This window comes from Lampetra planeri, unplaced genomic scaffold (assembly GCF_965212315.1).
Source record: "Lampetra planeri unplaced genomic scaffold, kcLamPlan1.2.h2 scaffold_186, whole genome shotgun sequence".
NCBI lineage: Eukaryota > Metazoa > Chordata > Hyperoartia > Petromyzontiformes > Petromyzontidae > Lampetra > Lampetra planeri.
Genome location: NW_027614605.1, coordinates 37,458 through 55,728, shown reverse-complemented (window position 1 = coordinate 55,728; position 18,271 = coordinate 37,458). Strand labels below are relative to the sequence as shown.

Below are 18,271 nucleotides of genomic sequence, written 5' to 3'. Positions count from 1 at the left end.
TCATCGTAATGGAGATGATCATCGGTAGCAAACCGGCTCTCATGCCAGGGGCTGTGGGGCTCTGTGGCTGATAACGATCGCGTGAACAATCAAATGGGTGCTGGCGAAATATATTGGCCTGGTATTCTTGGGAGTTCCTGGTTGGTTATTTTTATGATAACGATAATAATCAATTGCTCTAAATGATGGAGGATGCCTGCCCCAAGTGGCTTTTAGAACGGTGTAAGAAAAAGCCACGGGATTCTTTATTCCATTGACAGAAAGTTACGTTACGTCTGTCGAATATTGAAACCAAAACTAAACTATTTATATTTTGCCAGGTGTCAGGGTCACTGAGCTAGAGAGCTCTTTTTCAGAAACTGCCTGGTCATCACAAATTATATCTCAACGAAGGGGCTTATCGTCGTGTGGAAATGTGTATGGCAGCCATATACGCGTGATGTTGATTCTAAATATGCAGGGGAAAAAACCGGAGGAACCCGGAGACAAATCCACGTGACCACGGGGAGGGAGACACGCAAACTCCAAATACACAGCAGCAGGCGTCAGTTGGGATCGAACCCACAACCTCCTGTATACCCGGCGAGGTAGTTAACATCTCGCCACCGCTGAGCCCCTGGATTGTTTTGTTTAATCAAGCGAGAGCTCGGAGACCCAAGATAGTTTAAATCTATGGGGGACCCTTGGTTTGCCGGTATGAAGACAATAAAAAATGTAAATGCTTCAGCCTTTTCGGCAATAACACACGGGACGTTAAGATGTTTCCACACCTGATTATCCCGCATCTCCGATTCAAACGGTTGACTACGTACGGTGCGAAAGAAGTCCTACATACGTACATGAGAGAGTCGGTCAGCCATGGGCAGAGAAGAGGAATATCCAAAGCCTGGACTTGTAGAGGGGGAAATGGACAAACATAGACCAGTAGAAACCCTCCTCTTAACGACGGTAATTGGTTACCGGTCTTGTTAAGTGATTTTGTCGTTAAGCGAGTATAGGCAATGCACGTTTAAGGCTCAATTCGTTCCGATGGCATTGAAAGCCAACCTTTTTCACCCAAAAAACGTACTTTCTAATATTTAAACAATGGCTATGAATGCATAAAGATACTAGCAACATTATAAACGCATAATATTAAAGTAAGCGCACTTAATCAATGCATTATTTAATATTTACTCTACATACAACAGCCCGTCATTAACAGTCGGTAAGTGAACACATTGGGCTCTATGGAGGCCCGTTGTTTAGCGATTAGTCGTGAACAGGGCTGGTCGTTAATAGGGGTATCTCCTGTATAATGGTTACTGCCCCATTTGCTAATCAATTGGACAGTGAACCCATCCAATATTGGCCGGGTTGTAAACATAATAATAGGCTTCAACCTTTCAGCTATTGCAAGGCATCACCAAGGCCGCATTAGCCAAGCATGCTTGTGGTAAACCATGCAAAAAGGGTCAAGGCCTTCTCTTCATAATCTTGATAGCGGCAAAAAGGCGCTCCGTAGATACAGCTGCTCAACTCGAGCTCTTAACGCTTTGATGTTTGCAGTATCACCACCACCACCACCTTTGTACTGGTTCGACTCCGCCTGGTGCCGAGACTGAGGCCATTAAAAGGGGAGAATGTTGTCTCCGGTTTTTGCAAATCAGTTTCAAGGACAATGCGTGTCGTGGTGTATCTAAGCCGTGCTTGTGTGCATGTTCTACCACAAGCTTGTGTGCTTAATGCAGATTTGATGCTTTGGTAAATACTAGCTGTACTACCCGGCTTCGCCCGGGACTTGGATCCACCACGCCCGGCCGCCTTTGTCTCCCCAGTGGCGATGTTCACACACCGCAGCAGTTACTCGTTTGAGGCTGAGTCGACCTAGGGGAGGCCCAGGAGCGGTTGAAATAATCGTCACCGGTGGTGGCCGTGAGCGAGAATCGAACTCGGGTCGCCGGGTTCGTAGCGCGGTGCGCTACCCGCTACACTACAATGCGTTACGCTTCCACATGCGCGGGTCACGTGACAGATGTGACGTCACAGCTCACTTGCCGTGCAAAAAATATATGCATTATTGAGCTCCCCCCCGCAAAATAAAACAAAAGTGTATTTTTATAATTTTTGCATGGTGTACAGTCTGGAAAGTACCCACATGGCAAATTTAAAGTTTGTTGCATGTCAGGAAGTACGCTAAACATTTTGAACAGACACACATTCACAACTTTGCCTTTTATATATATGGAGATGTCTATTTGGTGTTTGAACATAGAAACACGCCTCCCGTATTCTTGCCAGAGAGGGTAAAGCCTATTATTCTTCTTTGTCATGGGGATAGTCTCTCCGCGCAAGATGTGACCTGGTTACCAGAATTACAAAGGCAAAATAAAGTAAATAAAGTTACATCAATGATGCGAATACAAATCGGAAACAAAATCATCATCAACTATATCACGTCATTGTGATTGCACAAACGGAACGCAACATTACATCGGAGCTAAACATTAAATTTCCTGCAGTGCACCTCCGATTAGCACGGTGGGCTACGTACGGTGCGAAAGAAGTTCAACACGCACACAAATTGGCTCTGGGCAGGTGACTTCCAGACCGATCGCAGCTTAAATTTCACAACTGAGCCACAGAAACATTTACACATTACACACAGATGTGCTTTGCGACGCCTGCAACATTTAGACCGCCGTCGGCCACGCTCACTCTACTGCTGGATGAAGGCCTCCGCGAGCCATCGCCATCCCCTCGCCCTATGAACTTCTGCTTGCGTTGGCGTTTGCGGTTAAGCTGACGCTAAGCAGCTCCACCGAGCTGTGTTCTGCTCGTGCCTCCTTTGGCACGTGGCACAAAACGTCGGGCATCGCGCCCAACAACACAGGGCGGCGCGACCCGTCGGTAGAGTTGACCCCACCCCCCCACCCCCCCCAAGCCACTTGAGCCGATTCTCCGGGGGGCTTATTCTCATGGGTAGCTTTACTGCTAATGGTATCGATTGTACCCCTTGAGGCGAGGTCGCGGTGTGTGTGTGTGTTGAGTGGCGTTGTCTGCGTGTCTTTGTCTGTTGTGTGCGCACGGAGGTGCTGGCCACCCACCTCCGTCGTGTGCCACGGAGCCGGCCTTCCTAGGGGCCGCTACTCGCAGCACTTGCCCGCAACAGTCCGTGAAGGCTGTACGGAGGATATTTTTGTCTTTTGTGTGCGCCGAGGTAGGAAGTAGGGTGCGGTGACCCGAGCGTCGATTACTGCTCGCGGCCAACACCACTTTAAATCGAGGTTCCAATTTTTATTCGGTGAACCGGTCCTGGGCCTCCCCTAGGTGAACTCGGCCTCAAATGAGTACCTGGTGCGGCGTGTAAAGTCATTGCCACTCGGGTCCGTTGTGGTGGTGGTAGCCACCCAACCCCCTCGTGCGCCGTGCCGGTCTTCTTCACAAGCGCTGCTCGTTCACAGCACTTGCGCCTACAGTTGTGTTAATGCTTTAGGGGGGAGGTAAGGATATTTGGAATTCCTGTAGGGCAGATCGCTATCGCGCCCCCTCCCTTGTTGTGTTGGCGGTCTGGATGTGAGCAGGCCACTCGACCGGATTGCGCCTTCTCTCGTCCTGCGGCTCTGCGACCGGTTTTGATGCCACAGGGCAGTTTCGCTTTGTCTATCTCTACACATATATTATTTTTAAATAGCTCACGCTTGGGCTTGGGCTTATTCACCGACGAGTAAGGCAACTGGGTTTTTGTTCCACCGCTCCCCTGCGTTCAATAACCCGTGAGGGCAGCTTTTCCTGCAGACAGGGGCAGCCTTCCACGTCGGATGTGGCCCCTCCTCAATGTTCACACCGTCCGCTGTGTCGCCCCCTTTCCCGATTTGGCCTGACACCATCGCCTACCACTCACCACTCGCCTACCACTCACCACTCGCCTACCACTCGCCACTCGCCTACCACTCACCATCGCCTACCACTCACCACTCGCCACTCGCCTACCACTCACCACTCTCCTACCACTCACCACTCGCCTACCACTCACCACTCTTCTAACACTCGCCACTAAGTGGCGGTGACATCACCACGACGCTTGTGCCAGGCCAAGTGCACCTTGAGGCCACGTGAAGTGTCGAACGCCCGCTGGCAGGAGGTCACGGGCCAGACCCAGCAGGTGCCACGGGTCGACTGACCGAGATGACCGACACACACGCACACTCACACACACACCCGCGTCCGAGTGCTAACCTCACGATCCACCTCGAGCGGTAGACTCCTGAGACGCGTGAGCCGACCACGACGCGCGTTAACGGTCGGCGTGGGTGCCCATGCTTCAAGCGCGCGTCTCTGTCGTGTCCGCCGCAGGCCGGCAGTGACGGGGAGAGCATTGGGAATTGCCCCTTCTCCCAGCGCCTCTTCATGATCCTCTGGCTCAAGGGCGTCACCTTCAACGTCACCACGGTGGACCTCAAGAGGTGAGACGGGACGACATCCCGGCCGTGCGGGCGCTGGGGTGAGGGTGGGGTGACAACTTAAAACGATCAACTATTTTTATTTTGCGAGGTAAGGCCCACTACTGGGCTATACACTGCAGCTGTTTTTCAGAAGCGGCCTGGCCGCTAATGATCGCTCGACGAAGCGGCTCATCATCACGTGGAAATGTACAGCAGCAGCCAAATACTCTAAACGCATGTTTCTAAATGTGCAGAGGAAAACTAAACTATTTAAAAGTAAACTATTTTAATAATAATAGGGTTTTTCCCCTTTTTTCTGGCAACAAAACTGAAACCTTTTTACAAGGATTCATGTCTGCATTAACCACAATACTTGCGGTCAAAATGCAAAAAAAACACACTCTGATAATATATGCATTGTCCTTGAAACTGATTGGTCCACACCAAGGGACGGCTTTCTTTTGAGCCTCGACCCAATTGGTGCTCGACCAGAGGACGCCAAAAGGCGTACAGCTCAAAGACAATGCACTATCACAGTAATGAGGGCTCGGGGTGAGCATCTACGCCTTTTGACATCCTCTGGTCGAGCACCAATTGGGTCGAGGCTCAAAAGAAAGCCGTCCCTTGGTGTGGACCAATCAGTTTCAAGGACAATGCATATATTATCAGAGTGTGTTTTTTGTTTGCATTTTGACTGCAAGTATTGTGGTTAATGCAGACATGAATCCTTGTAAAAAGGTTTCAGTTTTGTTGCCAGAAAAAAGGGGAAAAAACCCTATTATTATATTTTGGTACTAGCAAAGGAGGTCTAATGATGTAAACTATTTTTATTTTATCAGGAAAGCCCCATTGATCAAAATAGTACTTTTTCAGAACCTACCTGCCCATCACCAATGACAGCTCAATGAAGCGGCTTATCACGTGTGAATTCATAGCAGCCAAATATTCAAAAACGCGTGATGTTGATTCTAAAATTGGACGCCCCCTTGAAAAATTCACGTGACCACGAGGAGAGAGAGAGAGACGTAAACTCCAAATATCCAGCAGGCGTCAAGGTCTGGATCGAACCCACGACATCCTGCATCCCGGGCGAGGTAGTTCTTCTTATCTCCTGGCATATTTATATAGTGCCTGAACCAAGGCGCTTTGCACTGAACTAAGTGTGGTACAAGATGGATGGAGAGATGAAACGAGATGAGGGGATGGGATATGCAGGTAGTCCCCGAGTTACAATGGTCCGACTTACGATATTTCGATCTTACGATGGCGATAGCGATACGACAAAATTTCCATCAACAACCTAACATCGTTCAAGTGTGCAGACGACGGACAGAATCTTGGTGAGTACAGTACAATATGATACATTACGATACGTTCAATGTATGTGTGATACGTAGCTTTAGCGATTTCATTTTAAGGTTACCACGATACGATACGTTCAATGCATGTTAAACTTTTTATAGCAGATAGGATTGTTTCCTGAAAAAACTTTCTATTAAATTGTAGTTCATATAGGTAGGCTAAGAATTTACCTTGTTTTTTTACTGTGCAATACAGTATTGTAATTAATAAATACATACAGTATATAGTTTATACAGTACAGTACTGTAAATTGCTCTGTTTTGCTAAATTATCACCATTCTTTAAGACTCCTGGGTAGGCTATAGGCCATCTTCGACTTACGATATTTTCGACTTACGATGGGGTCGTCGTAACGCATCTCCATCGCAAGTAGAGGACTACCTGTATATAAAACGAGGTGGTGGTGACGATGCGTGGGATAAGCGAAGATGGCGATGAGACGAGAGGATTGATTGTCGGTGACCACGGGGAGTTGGGAAGGCGGCGTTGGTGCGAGTGGCGAGGGCTACGAGGGGAGGAGGAGGGGGTGGGCCAGAGAGAACGAGTGGGTTTCAGGAGCAGAGCGGAAGGTCGCGACAGAGAGCGTGATCATTTGAGGTGCGATGGCGGTTTGTTTATTCCAGTGAAGAGGGGCTCCCGTGGTACCCCCCCCCCCAGCACACGGATGAGGTTGGTGTCCGGTTTCACGCTCGCGGCTCACGTGAGCTCACGCGAGCGTCGCTCCGCTTTTGTGTCGTTTGCGCTTCCAGGAAACCGGCGAACTTGGCGAACCTGGCGCCTGGAACTCAGCCTCCGTTCCTCACCTACAACGGGGACGTGAAGACCGACACCAACAAGATCGAGGAGTTCCTGGAGGCCACGCTCAGCCCGCCCAAGTACGCACGCGGGGGGCACTTGCTGCGCCAAAGACAGAGATGCCCCGTGTAGCCTCGACAGACCGTGGGGGGCAAGTCAGCGAGTAGCACCTCAGAATCGTCAGAAATTATTTTCATCCTGAAGAAGCAAATTGTCATGCATGTCCAGTAGGTGGACAGGGTCAGAACGTGACAACAACATCCAGGGTCAGGGAACTCGCTCTGGACTGGATAATGATGGAGGAGGAGGAGGAAATTCAAACCCCCCCCCAACCCCGCCCACGAGAGATGTAACCGCTATCCACCAAAGACAAAGGTGTCGAAATGTAGCCTTAACAGACTGTTGGGGCAAGTGCTGTTCGCGAGCATCTCTGAAGGCCGGCATGGCACATGAGGGGGGGGGTGGGTGGCCAGCACCACACCCGTCCGCCTTTATCTCCCCATTTCCGATGTTTACCCACCGCACCAGGTACTCTCTTGAGGATGAGTCGATCTGGGGGTGGGGGGAGGCCTGTGACCGATTCAGATAATCGTCACCGGTGTTGGTGGCCGTGAGCGGGAATCTTAGCCAGGTCGCCGGGTTTCGTAGCACAGCACGGCGGTAACCGCTACAATACCGCTCCCCACACTGCCACACACACACACAGGCGGTTGGGGCAAGTGCTGTTAGCGAGCACCACTTTAAACGTTGCGCAACCTCGTTGCTGCTGAATCATTGCTGCTCCGTCTGGCTGCGAGGTTCCCTCGCCCGCAACTCCGGTGGGTTGAGCCGAAACGACAGAAAAATTGTTTTGGCTTCGACACACGCAGATTCGGCAAGTTCATCACGGAGTGGCTTAGAACCCACAAATAATTTTACGAACGGACGAATGACGTCTCCGCAGGTTCCCCAAGCTGGCGGCTAAGAACCCGGAGTCGAACACAGCTGGCAACGACATCTTCTCCAAGTTCTCGGCCTACGTGAAGAACACGAGCCCGGCCAGCAACGACGGTGAGTCCCATAAATTAATATCGGCAGTTGAAAATGCTCTGAACGCACGACGTTGATTCTAATTGTGGGAGGAATAACCGGAGAACCCGGAGAGAAATCCACGCTACCGTCGGGAGAGAGAGAAATGCGTCATGAGTCCTCCTTTGCCAGCACTAAAATATAATAAAAATATTTTTCCCCTTTTTTTCTGGCAACAAAATTGAAACCTTTGTACAATGAATCACGTCTGCATGAACCACAATACTTGTGGTCAGAATGCAAACAAAAAACACAGTCTGACAATAAATGCATTGTCCTTGAAACTGATTGGTCCACACCAGAGACAGCTTTCTTTTGAGTCTCGTCTCAAACGGTGCTAGGCCAGAGGACGCTAAAAGGTTTCAGTTTTGTTGCCAGAAAAAAGGGGAAAAACACATTCTTAGAGAGAAATGCGTCAGAGTTGTGATCGAACCCACGACCTCGTGTATACCAGGCGAAGTAGTTAACATCTCGCCAGCGTGGCGCCCCAAATAATAATAGTAGGGTGGTGACGTAGCCAGGTGGTTTGAATGCAGAGGTCGCTCCGATGTACTACTAAGATGGCATGGTAGTAACCATAATCATACCACTACCACTACACGCAGCCTGCTTCACTCACGGTGGATGTTAAAGATCCTGTGACGTCATTCGGAAAGAGTAGCCGGCAATTGTGAGTGCCGTCGGCATGGTCCGCCGCAAAGAGCCCTGAGGCTCGTTGAGACTTTCGCGGCTGAACAGGCGTAATGATAATCACATTTACCCCTCATCCCCAGCGACAAATACAGACATCCCACATTTAGCATTCGCAGGCTGCCCGGGGCAAGGGCTGTGAAGGCCGGCACGGCGCACCTGGGAATGGTGTGGGGGCCATCAGAACCATGATCAATATATTTAGTTATGCTGGAGGAGGAATCCGATGAGCTATTTACCTAAGTGACTTTACCGAAAAAACCTAAGAGTATGAATCCTTGCAGTCACGAAAGCTTCAAATCGAGAGCTATAAAGCTTTTTGCTCACAGATGTCCACACGTTCTCCAGTATACACGAGGGAGACCCATAGCCTTGCATGGAGACCCAAAGACTCACGTAGAGACCCATAGTCTCGCATAGAGACCCATAGATGCACATAGAGACTCACAGTCTCACAGAGGACTGAGTTGTCATTAAATTGAGGTCTCAGGTGTAGCGAGTTGATTGTCTCTGCCCGGTCACCAGTGACTCCAATAGATACCCACAGATATTCGCATAGAGACCCCCGCAGATCTGCACAGACCACAGTGGCGTAGCTCCAGAGCGCGTGCGCCGGTCGCGGTTGCCGTGGGTGACGTCGGCACGCCGCCTCGTTGCAGCGCTGGAGATGGCGCTGCTGAAGTCTCTGAAGAAGCTGGACGACTTCATGAACACGCCGCTGCCCGACGAGGTGGACCAGAACGACGAGGACGACGACGACCTGGGGCAGTCCCAGCGCAAGTTCCTCGACGGGGACGACTTCACGCTGGCCGACTGCAACCTGCTGCCCAAGCTGCACATCGTCAAGGTGGGGAGGGGGCCCACTCACTCACTTGTACACACATTCACTCACTGATACACACACTCACTCACTGATACACACACACTGATACTCACAGTCACTCACTGATACACACACACTGATACTCACACACTCACTCACTGATACACACTGACACTCACTCACTGATACTCACTCACTGATACACACACTCACTCACTGATACACACACACTGATACTCAGTCACTCACTGATACACACACACTGATACTCACACACTCACTCACTGATACTCACTCACTGATACTCACACTCACTCACTGATACTCACACTCACTCACTCACTGATACTCACTCACTGATACACACTGACACTCACTCACTGATACACACTCACTCACTCACTGATACACACTCACTCACTCACTGATACTCACTCACTGATACACACTGACACTCACTCACTGATACACACTCACTCACTCATACTCACACACTCACTCACTGATACTCACTCACTGATACACACACTCACTCACTGATACACACACACTGATACAGTCACTCACTGATACACACACACTGATACTCACACACTCACTCACTGATACTCACTCACTGATACTCACACTCACTCACTGATACTCACACTCACTCACTGATACACACTCACTGATACTCACTCACTGATACACACTCACTGATACTCACACTCACTCACTGATACACACACACTGATACTCACAGTCACTCACTGATACACACACACTGATACTCACAGTCACTCACTGATACACACACACTGATACTCACACACTCACTCACTGATACTCACTCACTGATACTCACACTCACTCACTGATACACACTCACTGATACACACTCACTGATACTCACACTCACTCACTGATACACACACTCACTCACTGATACACACTCACTCACTCACTGATACTCACTCACTGATACACACTAACTGATACTCACACTCACTCACTGATACTCACACTCACTCACTGATACACACTGACACTCACTAACTGATACTCACACTCACTCACTGATACTCACACTCACTCACTGATACACACTCACTCACTGATACTCACTCACTGATACACACTAACTGATACTCACACTCACTCACTGATACTCACACTCACTCACTGATACACACTCACTGATACTCACTAACTGATACTCACACTCACTCACTGATACTCACACTCACTCACTGATACTCACACACACTCACTGATACTCACTCACTGATACACACTCACTGATACTCACACTCACTCACTGATACACACACTCACTCACTGATACACACTCACTCACTCACTGATACTCACACTCACTCACTGATACTCACACTCACTCACTGATACTCACACACACTCACTGATACTCACTCACTGATACACACTCACTGATACTCACACTCACTCACTGATACACACACTCACTCACTGATACACACTCACTCACTCACTGATACTCACTCACTGATGCACACACACTGATACTCACTCACTGATACACACTCACTGATACTCACACTCACTCACTGATACTCACACTCACTCACTGACACTCACTCACTGATGCACACACACTGATACTCACACTCACCCACTGATACACACTGACACTCACTCACTGATACTCACACACTGATACTCACAGTCACTCACTGATACACACACACTGATACTCACACACTCACTCACTGATACTCACTCACTGATACTCACACTCACTCACTGATACTCACACTCACTCACTCACTGATACTCACTCACTGATACACACTGACACTCACTCACTGATACACACTCACTCACTCACTGATACACACTGACACTCACTCACTGATACACACTCACTCACTCATACTCACACACTCACTCACTGATACTCACTCACTGATACACACACACTGATACAGTCACTCACTGATACACACACACTGATACTCACACACTCACTCACTGATACTCACTCACTGATACTCACACTCACTCACTGATACTCACACTCACTCACTGATACACACTCACTGATACTCACTCACTGATACACACTCACTGATACTCACACTCACTCACTGATACACACACACTGATACTCACAGTCACTCACTGATACACACACACTGATACTCACAGTCACTCACTGATACACACACACTGATACTCACACACTCACTCACTGATACTCACTCACTGATACTCACACTCACTCACTGATACTCACACTCACTCACTGATACACACTCACTGATACTCACTCACTGATACACACTCACTGATACTCACACTCACTCACTGATACACACACTCACTCACTGATACTCACTCACTGATACACACTGACACTCACTAACTGATACTCACACTCACTCACTGATACTCACACTCACTCACTGATACACACTCACTCACTCACTGATACTCACTCACTGATACACACTAACTGATACTCACACTCACTCACTGATACTCACACTCACTCACTGATACACACTCACTGATACTCACTAACTGATACTCACACTCACTCACTGATACTCACACTCACTCACTGATACTCACACTCACTCACTGATACTCACTCACTGATACACACTCACTGATACTCACACTCACTCACTGATACACACACTCACTCACTGATACACACTCACTCACTCACTGATACTCACTGATGCACACACACTGATACTCACTCACTGATACACACTCACTGATACTCACACTCACTCACTGATACTCACACTCACTCACTGACACTCACTCACTGATGCACACACACTGATACTCACACTCACCCACTGATACTCACACACTCACTCACTGACATTCACTCACTGATACACACACTCAATCACTGCTGCTCACACTCACTCACTGATACAAACGCTCACTCGCTGATACACACACTCACTCACTGATACAAATGCTCACTCACTGACACTCACTGATTAAAGTTATAATAATACAAAATGAAACAATTCCAATAGGAAAGTCATAGGACTTTTCAAATCGCAAAAATCACAGCCTTTGCGATTTGCTAATCGCTTTGTTTGAAATTGCGATTTCGATTTGAAATCGATTAATCGTTCAGCCCTAGTGGCCGGCACCACTCCCGGCCACCTTTATCTCCCTAGTGACGATGTTTACACACCGCACCAGGTACTCATTTGAGGCCGAGTCGACCTAGGGGAGGGCCCAGGACCGGATCAGAACAGCCAGCTAGACGCCCGCACCACCACCCACCCCCGCCGCAAACCACATTGCTCACCACATTGCTCACCACATCGCTCACCACATCGCTCACCACATCGCTCACCACATCGCTCACCACATTGCTCACCACATTGCTCACCACATCGCTCACCACATCGCTCACCACATCGCTCACCACATCGCTCACCACATCGCCCATTGCTCACCACATCGCTCACCACATCGCTCACCACATCGCTCACCACATTGCCCATCGCTCTCCAGCAGCAGCGAGACCGACAGTCCTACTGCTGCTGCCACTGCTGCTACTGCTGCTACTGCCGCCGCTGCCACTGCTGCTGCTATTGCTGCTACTGCTGCTACTGCTGCTGCTACTGCTGCTGCTATTGCTGCTGCTGCCCCACTGATTCACTGCACCCCCACGTTTGGTGATCGCGTGCCGACTTTGTTCATCTGTCCTGTCGGGCGGAGGAGAGGGGGTGTACGCCACGCACTTAACCAAAGTGGCGATCTGACCCTAAAATCAATTACGAATCGTCAACGGGTGGTCATCCGTGTGTGTGTGTGTGTGCCAGCGAGCGGGGAGGGGGATAGGGGGAGTTTATTGAATGGGGTCAGTTTGCGTAAGGCGCGTGTGTGCGTGGGCTGATGTGCGCTATTGTGAACAGGTTGCGCGCGTACTTGCGGGTGTTTGTCTTTGTGGGCGAGTGGGCGGATGTTATGGTTGGTGACTGTTTCAGCCGGGCGGCTAAAACACCAGCAAGTTGGCACAGTAGGGGGCACAGGTGGTGCATCGGCCAGGCACGTGCTGGGTCTGTCCCGTGACCTCTTGGCGGCGTGCGTCCGACACTTTCACGTGGCCTTAAAGTGCACCTGGCCTGGCACGAGCGCCGTGGTGACGTCACCGCCACCTGGTGGGGAATGGCGGTTGTTGTTGTTGTGTGCGAGCTGTCACAGTCGGGGGCACAGCTGGTGCATCTGCCCCCCATCTCAGTCGGTCAAAGCGCACGGCACCTGGGTCTGTCCCGAGTTCAATTCCGGCTCTCGGCCAACACCAGTGACGATTATCTGAACCAGTCCGGATCCTACTCTGGATCAACTCGATCTCAAATGACTGCCCGGTGCGGTGTGTTGTCAATATCGCCGTGAGAGATACAAAGGCGGCCAAGCTTGGTGCTGGCCACCACGCTTGGCGCACGCGACCGCTCCCCACATTGCCAACACAAACGCATACAAACACCATCATCACACAGTCATAAAACAACCAACCCACCCACTTTCTTACTTGCTCAGACGCCCACACAAAGACACCCCCCCCTCCCACAATGCACTCACAAAATACACACACGCGCCTTGACGTGTGGCTCCGCGAGCCCCGCGCGCGCGTGCACCGCGCGTGGTGGCCGTGACTCCGTGCCTGGCTGAAAGGAAGCGACGACTTCATTACCTCCCTTCGTGCTGCGTGGGGGCGGCTGCGCCTACCACGGGGTGGAAACCCCCCCCCCCCTCTTTCCCTCGCTTCCTTCCGTGACGCTCGCTTCGACGCCTGCCGGTCGCTCGACTTTGCCGGGAGTCGTCGGCGTGGCCACGCAAGCCGCCGATGCCGCTGCGTGCGTGGGGGGCGGTGTGAGCCCAGGTGATGTTTGTCCAGAGCCCCAAGGATCTCGTCGCCAAAGTTAGGGGTGGAAATGACTCGCCCAGTCACCAACTAACTGGTAGAGATTTGTAAGCTCTCGGCACCAAGCGTAGACTCCCCTGTGTTCTACTCACGGCCTTCATAGGTGCTGCTACTCACTAACAACCTTCATAGGTGCTGCTGCTCGCTAACGGACCTCGCCCCAACAGTGTTAACGGCTGTACTGGGGGATCTCTGTGCATTTTTAGTGTATTTGGCTTCTGCTATAAATTCCCACGTGACGATGAGCCGCTTCGTTGAACTATCAGGTCGCTTCTGGTAAAAATACAAACAGTTCATCGTGTTCAGTTTCGCTAGCAAGTATGTAAGCGTTGCGTGGCTAACGCTGACATGTCCGTCTCTCCGTCCCGGCAGGTCGTGTGCAAGAAGTACCGCGGCTTCTCGATTCCGCGGGAGCTCACGGGCTACTGGCGATACCTGGACAGCGCCTACGCTCGCGAAGAGTTTGCCAACACCTGTCCTGCCGACAAGGAGATCGAAATCGCTTACATGGCGGTCGCCAGACCTCTCAAATGAGCATCTTTCTCTCGCCTCTCTCTCTCTCTGTTTCTCTCCTCTCTGCCTCTTCTCTCTCTCTCTGTCTCTCCTTTCTCTCTCTCTGTCTCTCTCTCACTCTCTCTTTCTCTTCCTGACGCGCGCACACGCTCACGCTAGGGATGTTGTTGTTATCACGGTGGCCGCGGTGGCGAGACGTTAACTCCTGCGCCTGGTGTATGTAGGATGTCGTGGGTTCGACCCTGACCCCCTGGCACCTGCTGTATATCTGGAGTTTGCGTGTCTCACCTTTCTCTCTCCACGTGGTCGCGTGGAATTTTCTCTGAGTCCTCCGGTTTTTCCCCTCCACATTTAGAGTCAACATCGCGCGTTCTAGAGTATTTTGCCACTGCTATACATTCCACACGATGATGTAGAGTGGTTGAGCGGCTTGAAGAAGAGCTCCATCGCTCAGCGCGGCCCTACCTGGTCAAAATAAAAAATAGTTCATTATTTTTGTTTATCAAGTGAGAGCATCGCAGTGGGTGGGGGGGGGGGGGCGTCAACCCCCGATTTACGTAAAACTTCCGGAGGATTTTGGCTACTTTTAGAACCCTTGGCTCTACTTGGAATGATGGGATCTAGATGATCAATACTCCGGCGGTGGCAGCGGTGATTGATCTGAATCAAAATCAGAATGTTTATTTACACTGCAGGAGGTGGAAATCCGATGAGCTATGAAGCTCTTTCTCGCAGATGTCCAGTGTGGGGGCCACGGTATGAGAGCGTTACGACAACGAATAATACAACAGCACGGTGGGAGTGCAAGTTGTTGGCAAGGTAAACAAATCGCTTAAATCAACAAACGATCTCAAAAACATGACGGGGAGTGCTAAGTCGAGGAATGGGTAATCAAGTCACTATGATAAAATCATTGATGATTACATCCATCCTATCAGTTCGATTTATCGAGCCTGGTCAACAACAACCACGACAAAAAGCCTGCGTGTTATATTAACAACAAATGGCCCCACACCACACCAACATAGCACACGGAGCAGTAGTCCCTCAATCAAATTGCACTTTCACCTTTAACGTTCGGTCGATCGTGCCTCTCTCTCTATCGTGCATACGAATCGTCGGGGACCATAAATGTGTCTCGCGTAAAAACCAGCGTCACGTGACCACGCAAACAATCGGAACAGAAGTCGGAGCATCATTACGCGAACAGAAATTATGTTTAAAAAATAGTCGCTCGCCCGAAATGTTTAATTCTTAAACTCATCCCTAACGCACGCACACTCGCAGTGTCCGTGCGTGCGCGTGTGCGCGTGTCCGTGTGCGTGAATCTCACAAGGTGCCTGCATATTTACCACGCTTGGCCACACTCAAATATCCACGACCGTCGTGAAAGGCCAATTAAAAGTTGTTTTTGTTAATCATTGTTATTCTCGTTACCATTGCCATCGTATTCCGCTACGGTCTTCGCCATCTGTTACCCCTCGTCGCGATTGACACGTTGCTAGCGGGTCCATAGGGGGGGTGGTGGGGGGGGTGCGTCGCGCGGCCCTGTTGGCGTGCGACGGACTGTGATTTCGTCGCGACGATCCTTCCCCACAGGCGTTTGCGTGCAACTTGCGTCGCTCCCCCACGTGTGCGCGTGCCACGTGTGTGCGCGTGCCACGTGTGCGCGTGCCGCGTGTGTGCGCGCGTGCCGCGTGTGTGCGCGCGTGCCGCGTGTGCGCGCGTGCCACGTGTGTGCGCGTGCCACGTGTGCGCGTGCCGCGTGTGTGCGCGCGTGCCGCGTGTGTGCGCGCGTGCCGCGTGTGCGCGCGTGCCGCGTGTGCGCGCGTGCCGCGTGTGCGCGCGTGCCACAGGTGTGTGCGTGCCACAGGTGTGTGCGTGCCACGTCTGGGCGTGCCACGCAACCTGCCCTCTGCGACCCGGGACGTCCGCACGGAGATGCCGGCCGTCGATTGTAGAATCTTCGTGGATTTCGAGAGCGGCTCGCCCCGGCGCATGCGGACAAGGCGGTTGCGGGCGACGGCACGAGATTCGTAGTGGAATTGGGGTTGGGGGCCCGCCCAACGCAAATTGAGTGTCGTTCACAACCCGCGGCTCGCCGCCACCGCTGAATCTCTCTCTCTCGCACCCTCCGCCGCCATCGGTGGCGAGTTGAGCCGCTACGGCGGGAGGAGAGCGCTCATCGTCTTCCGTGTCGGGCGGTCGGAGGGTTCACCACGACGACGACGACGCAGAGTTGGTCGTATCGTTCCGCCCGGTGGCCTTGATCGCCCGCGGCTTGAAACACGGACGATGAGTCGGAATCTTGGGGCCGCCGCGGGGAGGAAGGAAAGGAAAAAAAAAACCTCCGAACCAAGTTTTTCGAATCGCAAATCGCAGCCGTTGCACGCCAACAGCTCTCGAAATCGAAAGCCGCGGTTTTTGTTGTTCTTGTTGCTGCGTCGTGAATGGGGAATGGCGCTGATGGCGGCAATGGCTGTGCCCGGCAGATGACGCGGGGGGCTTTGACGAGAGAGGAGAAAGGACGACTCAGAATTATGAATATTAAACTTGTTACGCTTTGCATTATCGTTCCTCTTGTCGTCAAATCCCTGTTCATATATGTTATGGTGCAACATAGTGTTATTAGAGGCAGAGTACTACATAGACTGCATAGGAATAACAAACTATTATGTTAAGGATCTCCCCCCCCCCCCCGCGTGTTTATCTCGGCGCGGTTGTAAGCGGCTGTACCCAGCGGCGCGTGGTCGTGACATCATCATCATCAGCTCCGAGGGGTGCGGTAATCGATCAGGTGCCCCCCCCCCCCATCCTCAATATTCGATTTGTTTTCCCGCACGGCCAAACCTCGAGGTCACTGCGTATCGCGGCCTCAGCCGCATCGTCGTCACGCTCGCGGGTTCCCCAACGCACGACGTAGAACAGGAGTCGTGCTAAGATGTTCAAACGCCAAATAGAAACCTCGTGCGAGGAATGGAGTTTCTGCATTAAGCACACGCAGTGCCTGTGGTGAGCGTACAGACACACACGTGGCTCTGATGCTGACGTGTCGTGCGTCGTCTTTGACACCGATTGGCCTACAGCAGAGACGGCGGCTGCCTTCATGAAGACCGAGTCTCTTTAGGGGGATGGAGGTCCCGTTCTGGTCTCTCCGACGTTTAACGGCGTCTGGGGGGCGGCTCCGGTTTGTCCTCGTGGTTCTTGACAATATCTCGTCGTGGGATGGCGGCTGTCAAGGGGGGGGGGGCCCTCCAACTCGTAGCTTTGGCCACCTGGGGGGGGGGGGGCACGCTCGTCCCGCCGCTACTGGATACTGCACCGCGCGTGTCCGTGAATGATGTCGTCGCTTCCGTTCATTCAGCCAAGCACCCCCCCCGCCCCCCACTGTGTTCTGCGTGGGGGGTGGCTGGGTCTACCACGGGGGGGCAACCCTCCCTCCCCCTCTCTCCCTCCCCCTCTCTCCCTCCCCCCCTCTCTCCCCCCTCCTCCCCCCCATCTCCCCCCCCCTCTCCCCCCCCTCTCCCCCCCCCTCTCTCCCCTCCCCCCCCTCTCCCCTCCCCCCCTCCCTCCCCGTCTTCCTTCCGTGACGTTCGCTTGGACGACGCCTGCCGGTGGCTTGACTTTGCCGTGATTCGTCGGGGTCGTCGCTGATGCCGCTGATGCCGC

General features: G+C 51.7%; 1 protein-coding gene across 1 annotated transcript in view; it reads left to right on the top strand.

Annotated features, from left to right (window-relative positions):
• LOC144740041 (chloride intracellular channel protein 5-like) overlaps positions 1-16,020 on the top strand; it is a 44,558-nt gene extending 28,538 nt beyond the window's left edge. The window contains exons 2-6 of the mRNA XM_078622925.1: positions 4,336-4,445; positions 6,536-6,661; positions 7,525-7,631; positions 8,999-9,186; positions 14,462-16,020. Coding sequence (XP_078479051.1) covers positions 4,336-4,445; positions 6,536-6,661; positions 7,525-7,631; positions 8,999-9,186; positions 14,462-14,623 — 693 coding nt within the window. The 3' untranslated portion in view covers positions 14,624-16,020. The remainder of the gene's footprint in view (positions 1-4,335; positions 4,446-6,535; positions 6,662-7,524; positions 7,632-8,998; positions 9,187-14,461) is intronic.
• Positions 16,021-18,271: the final 2,251 nt, after the last annotated feature.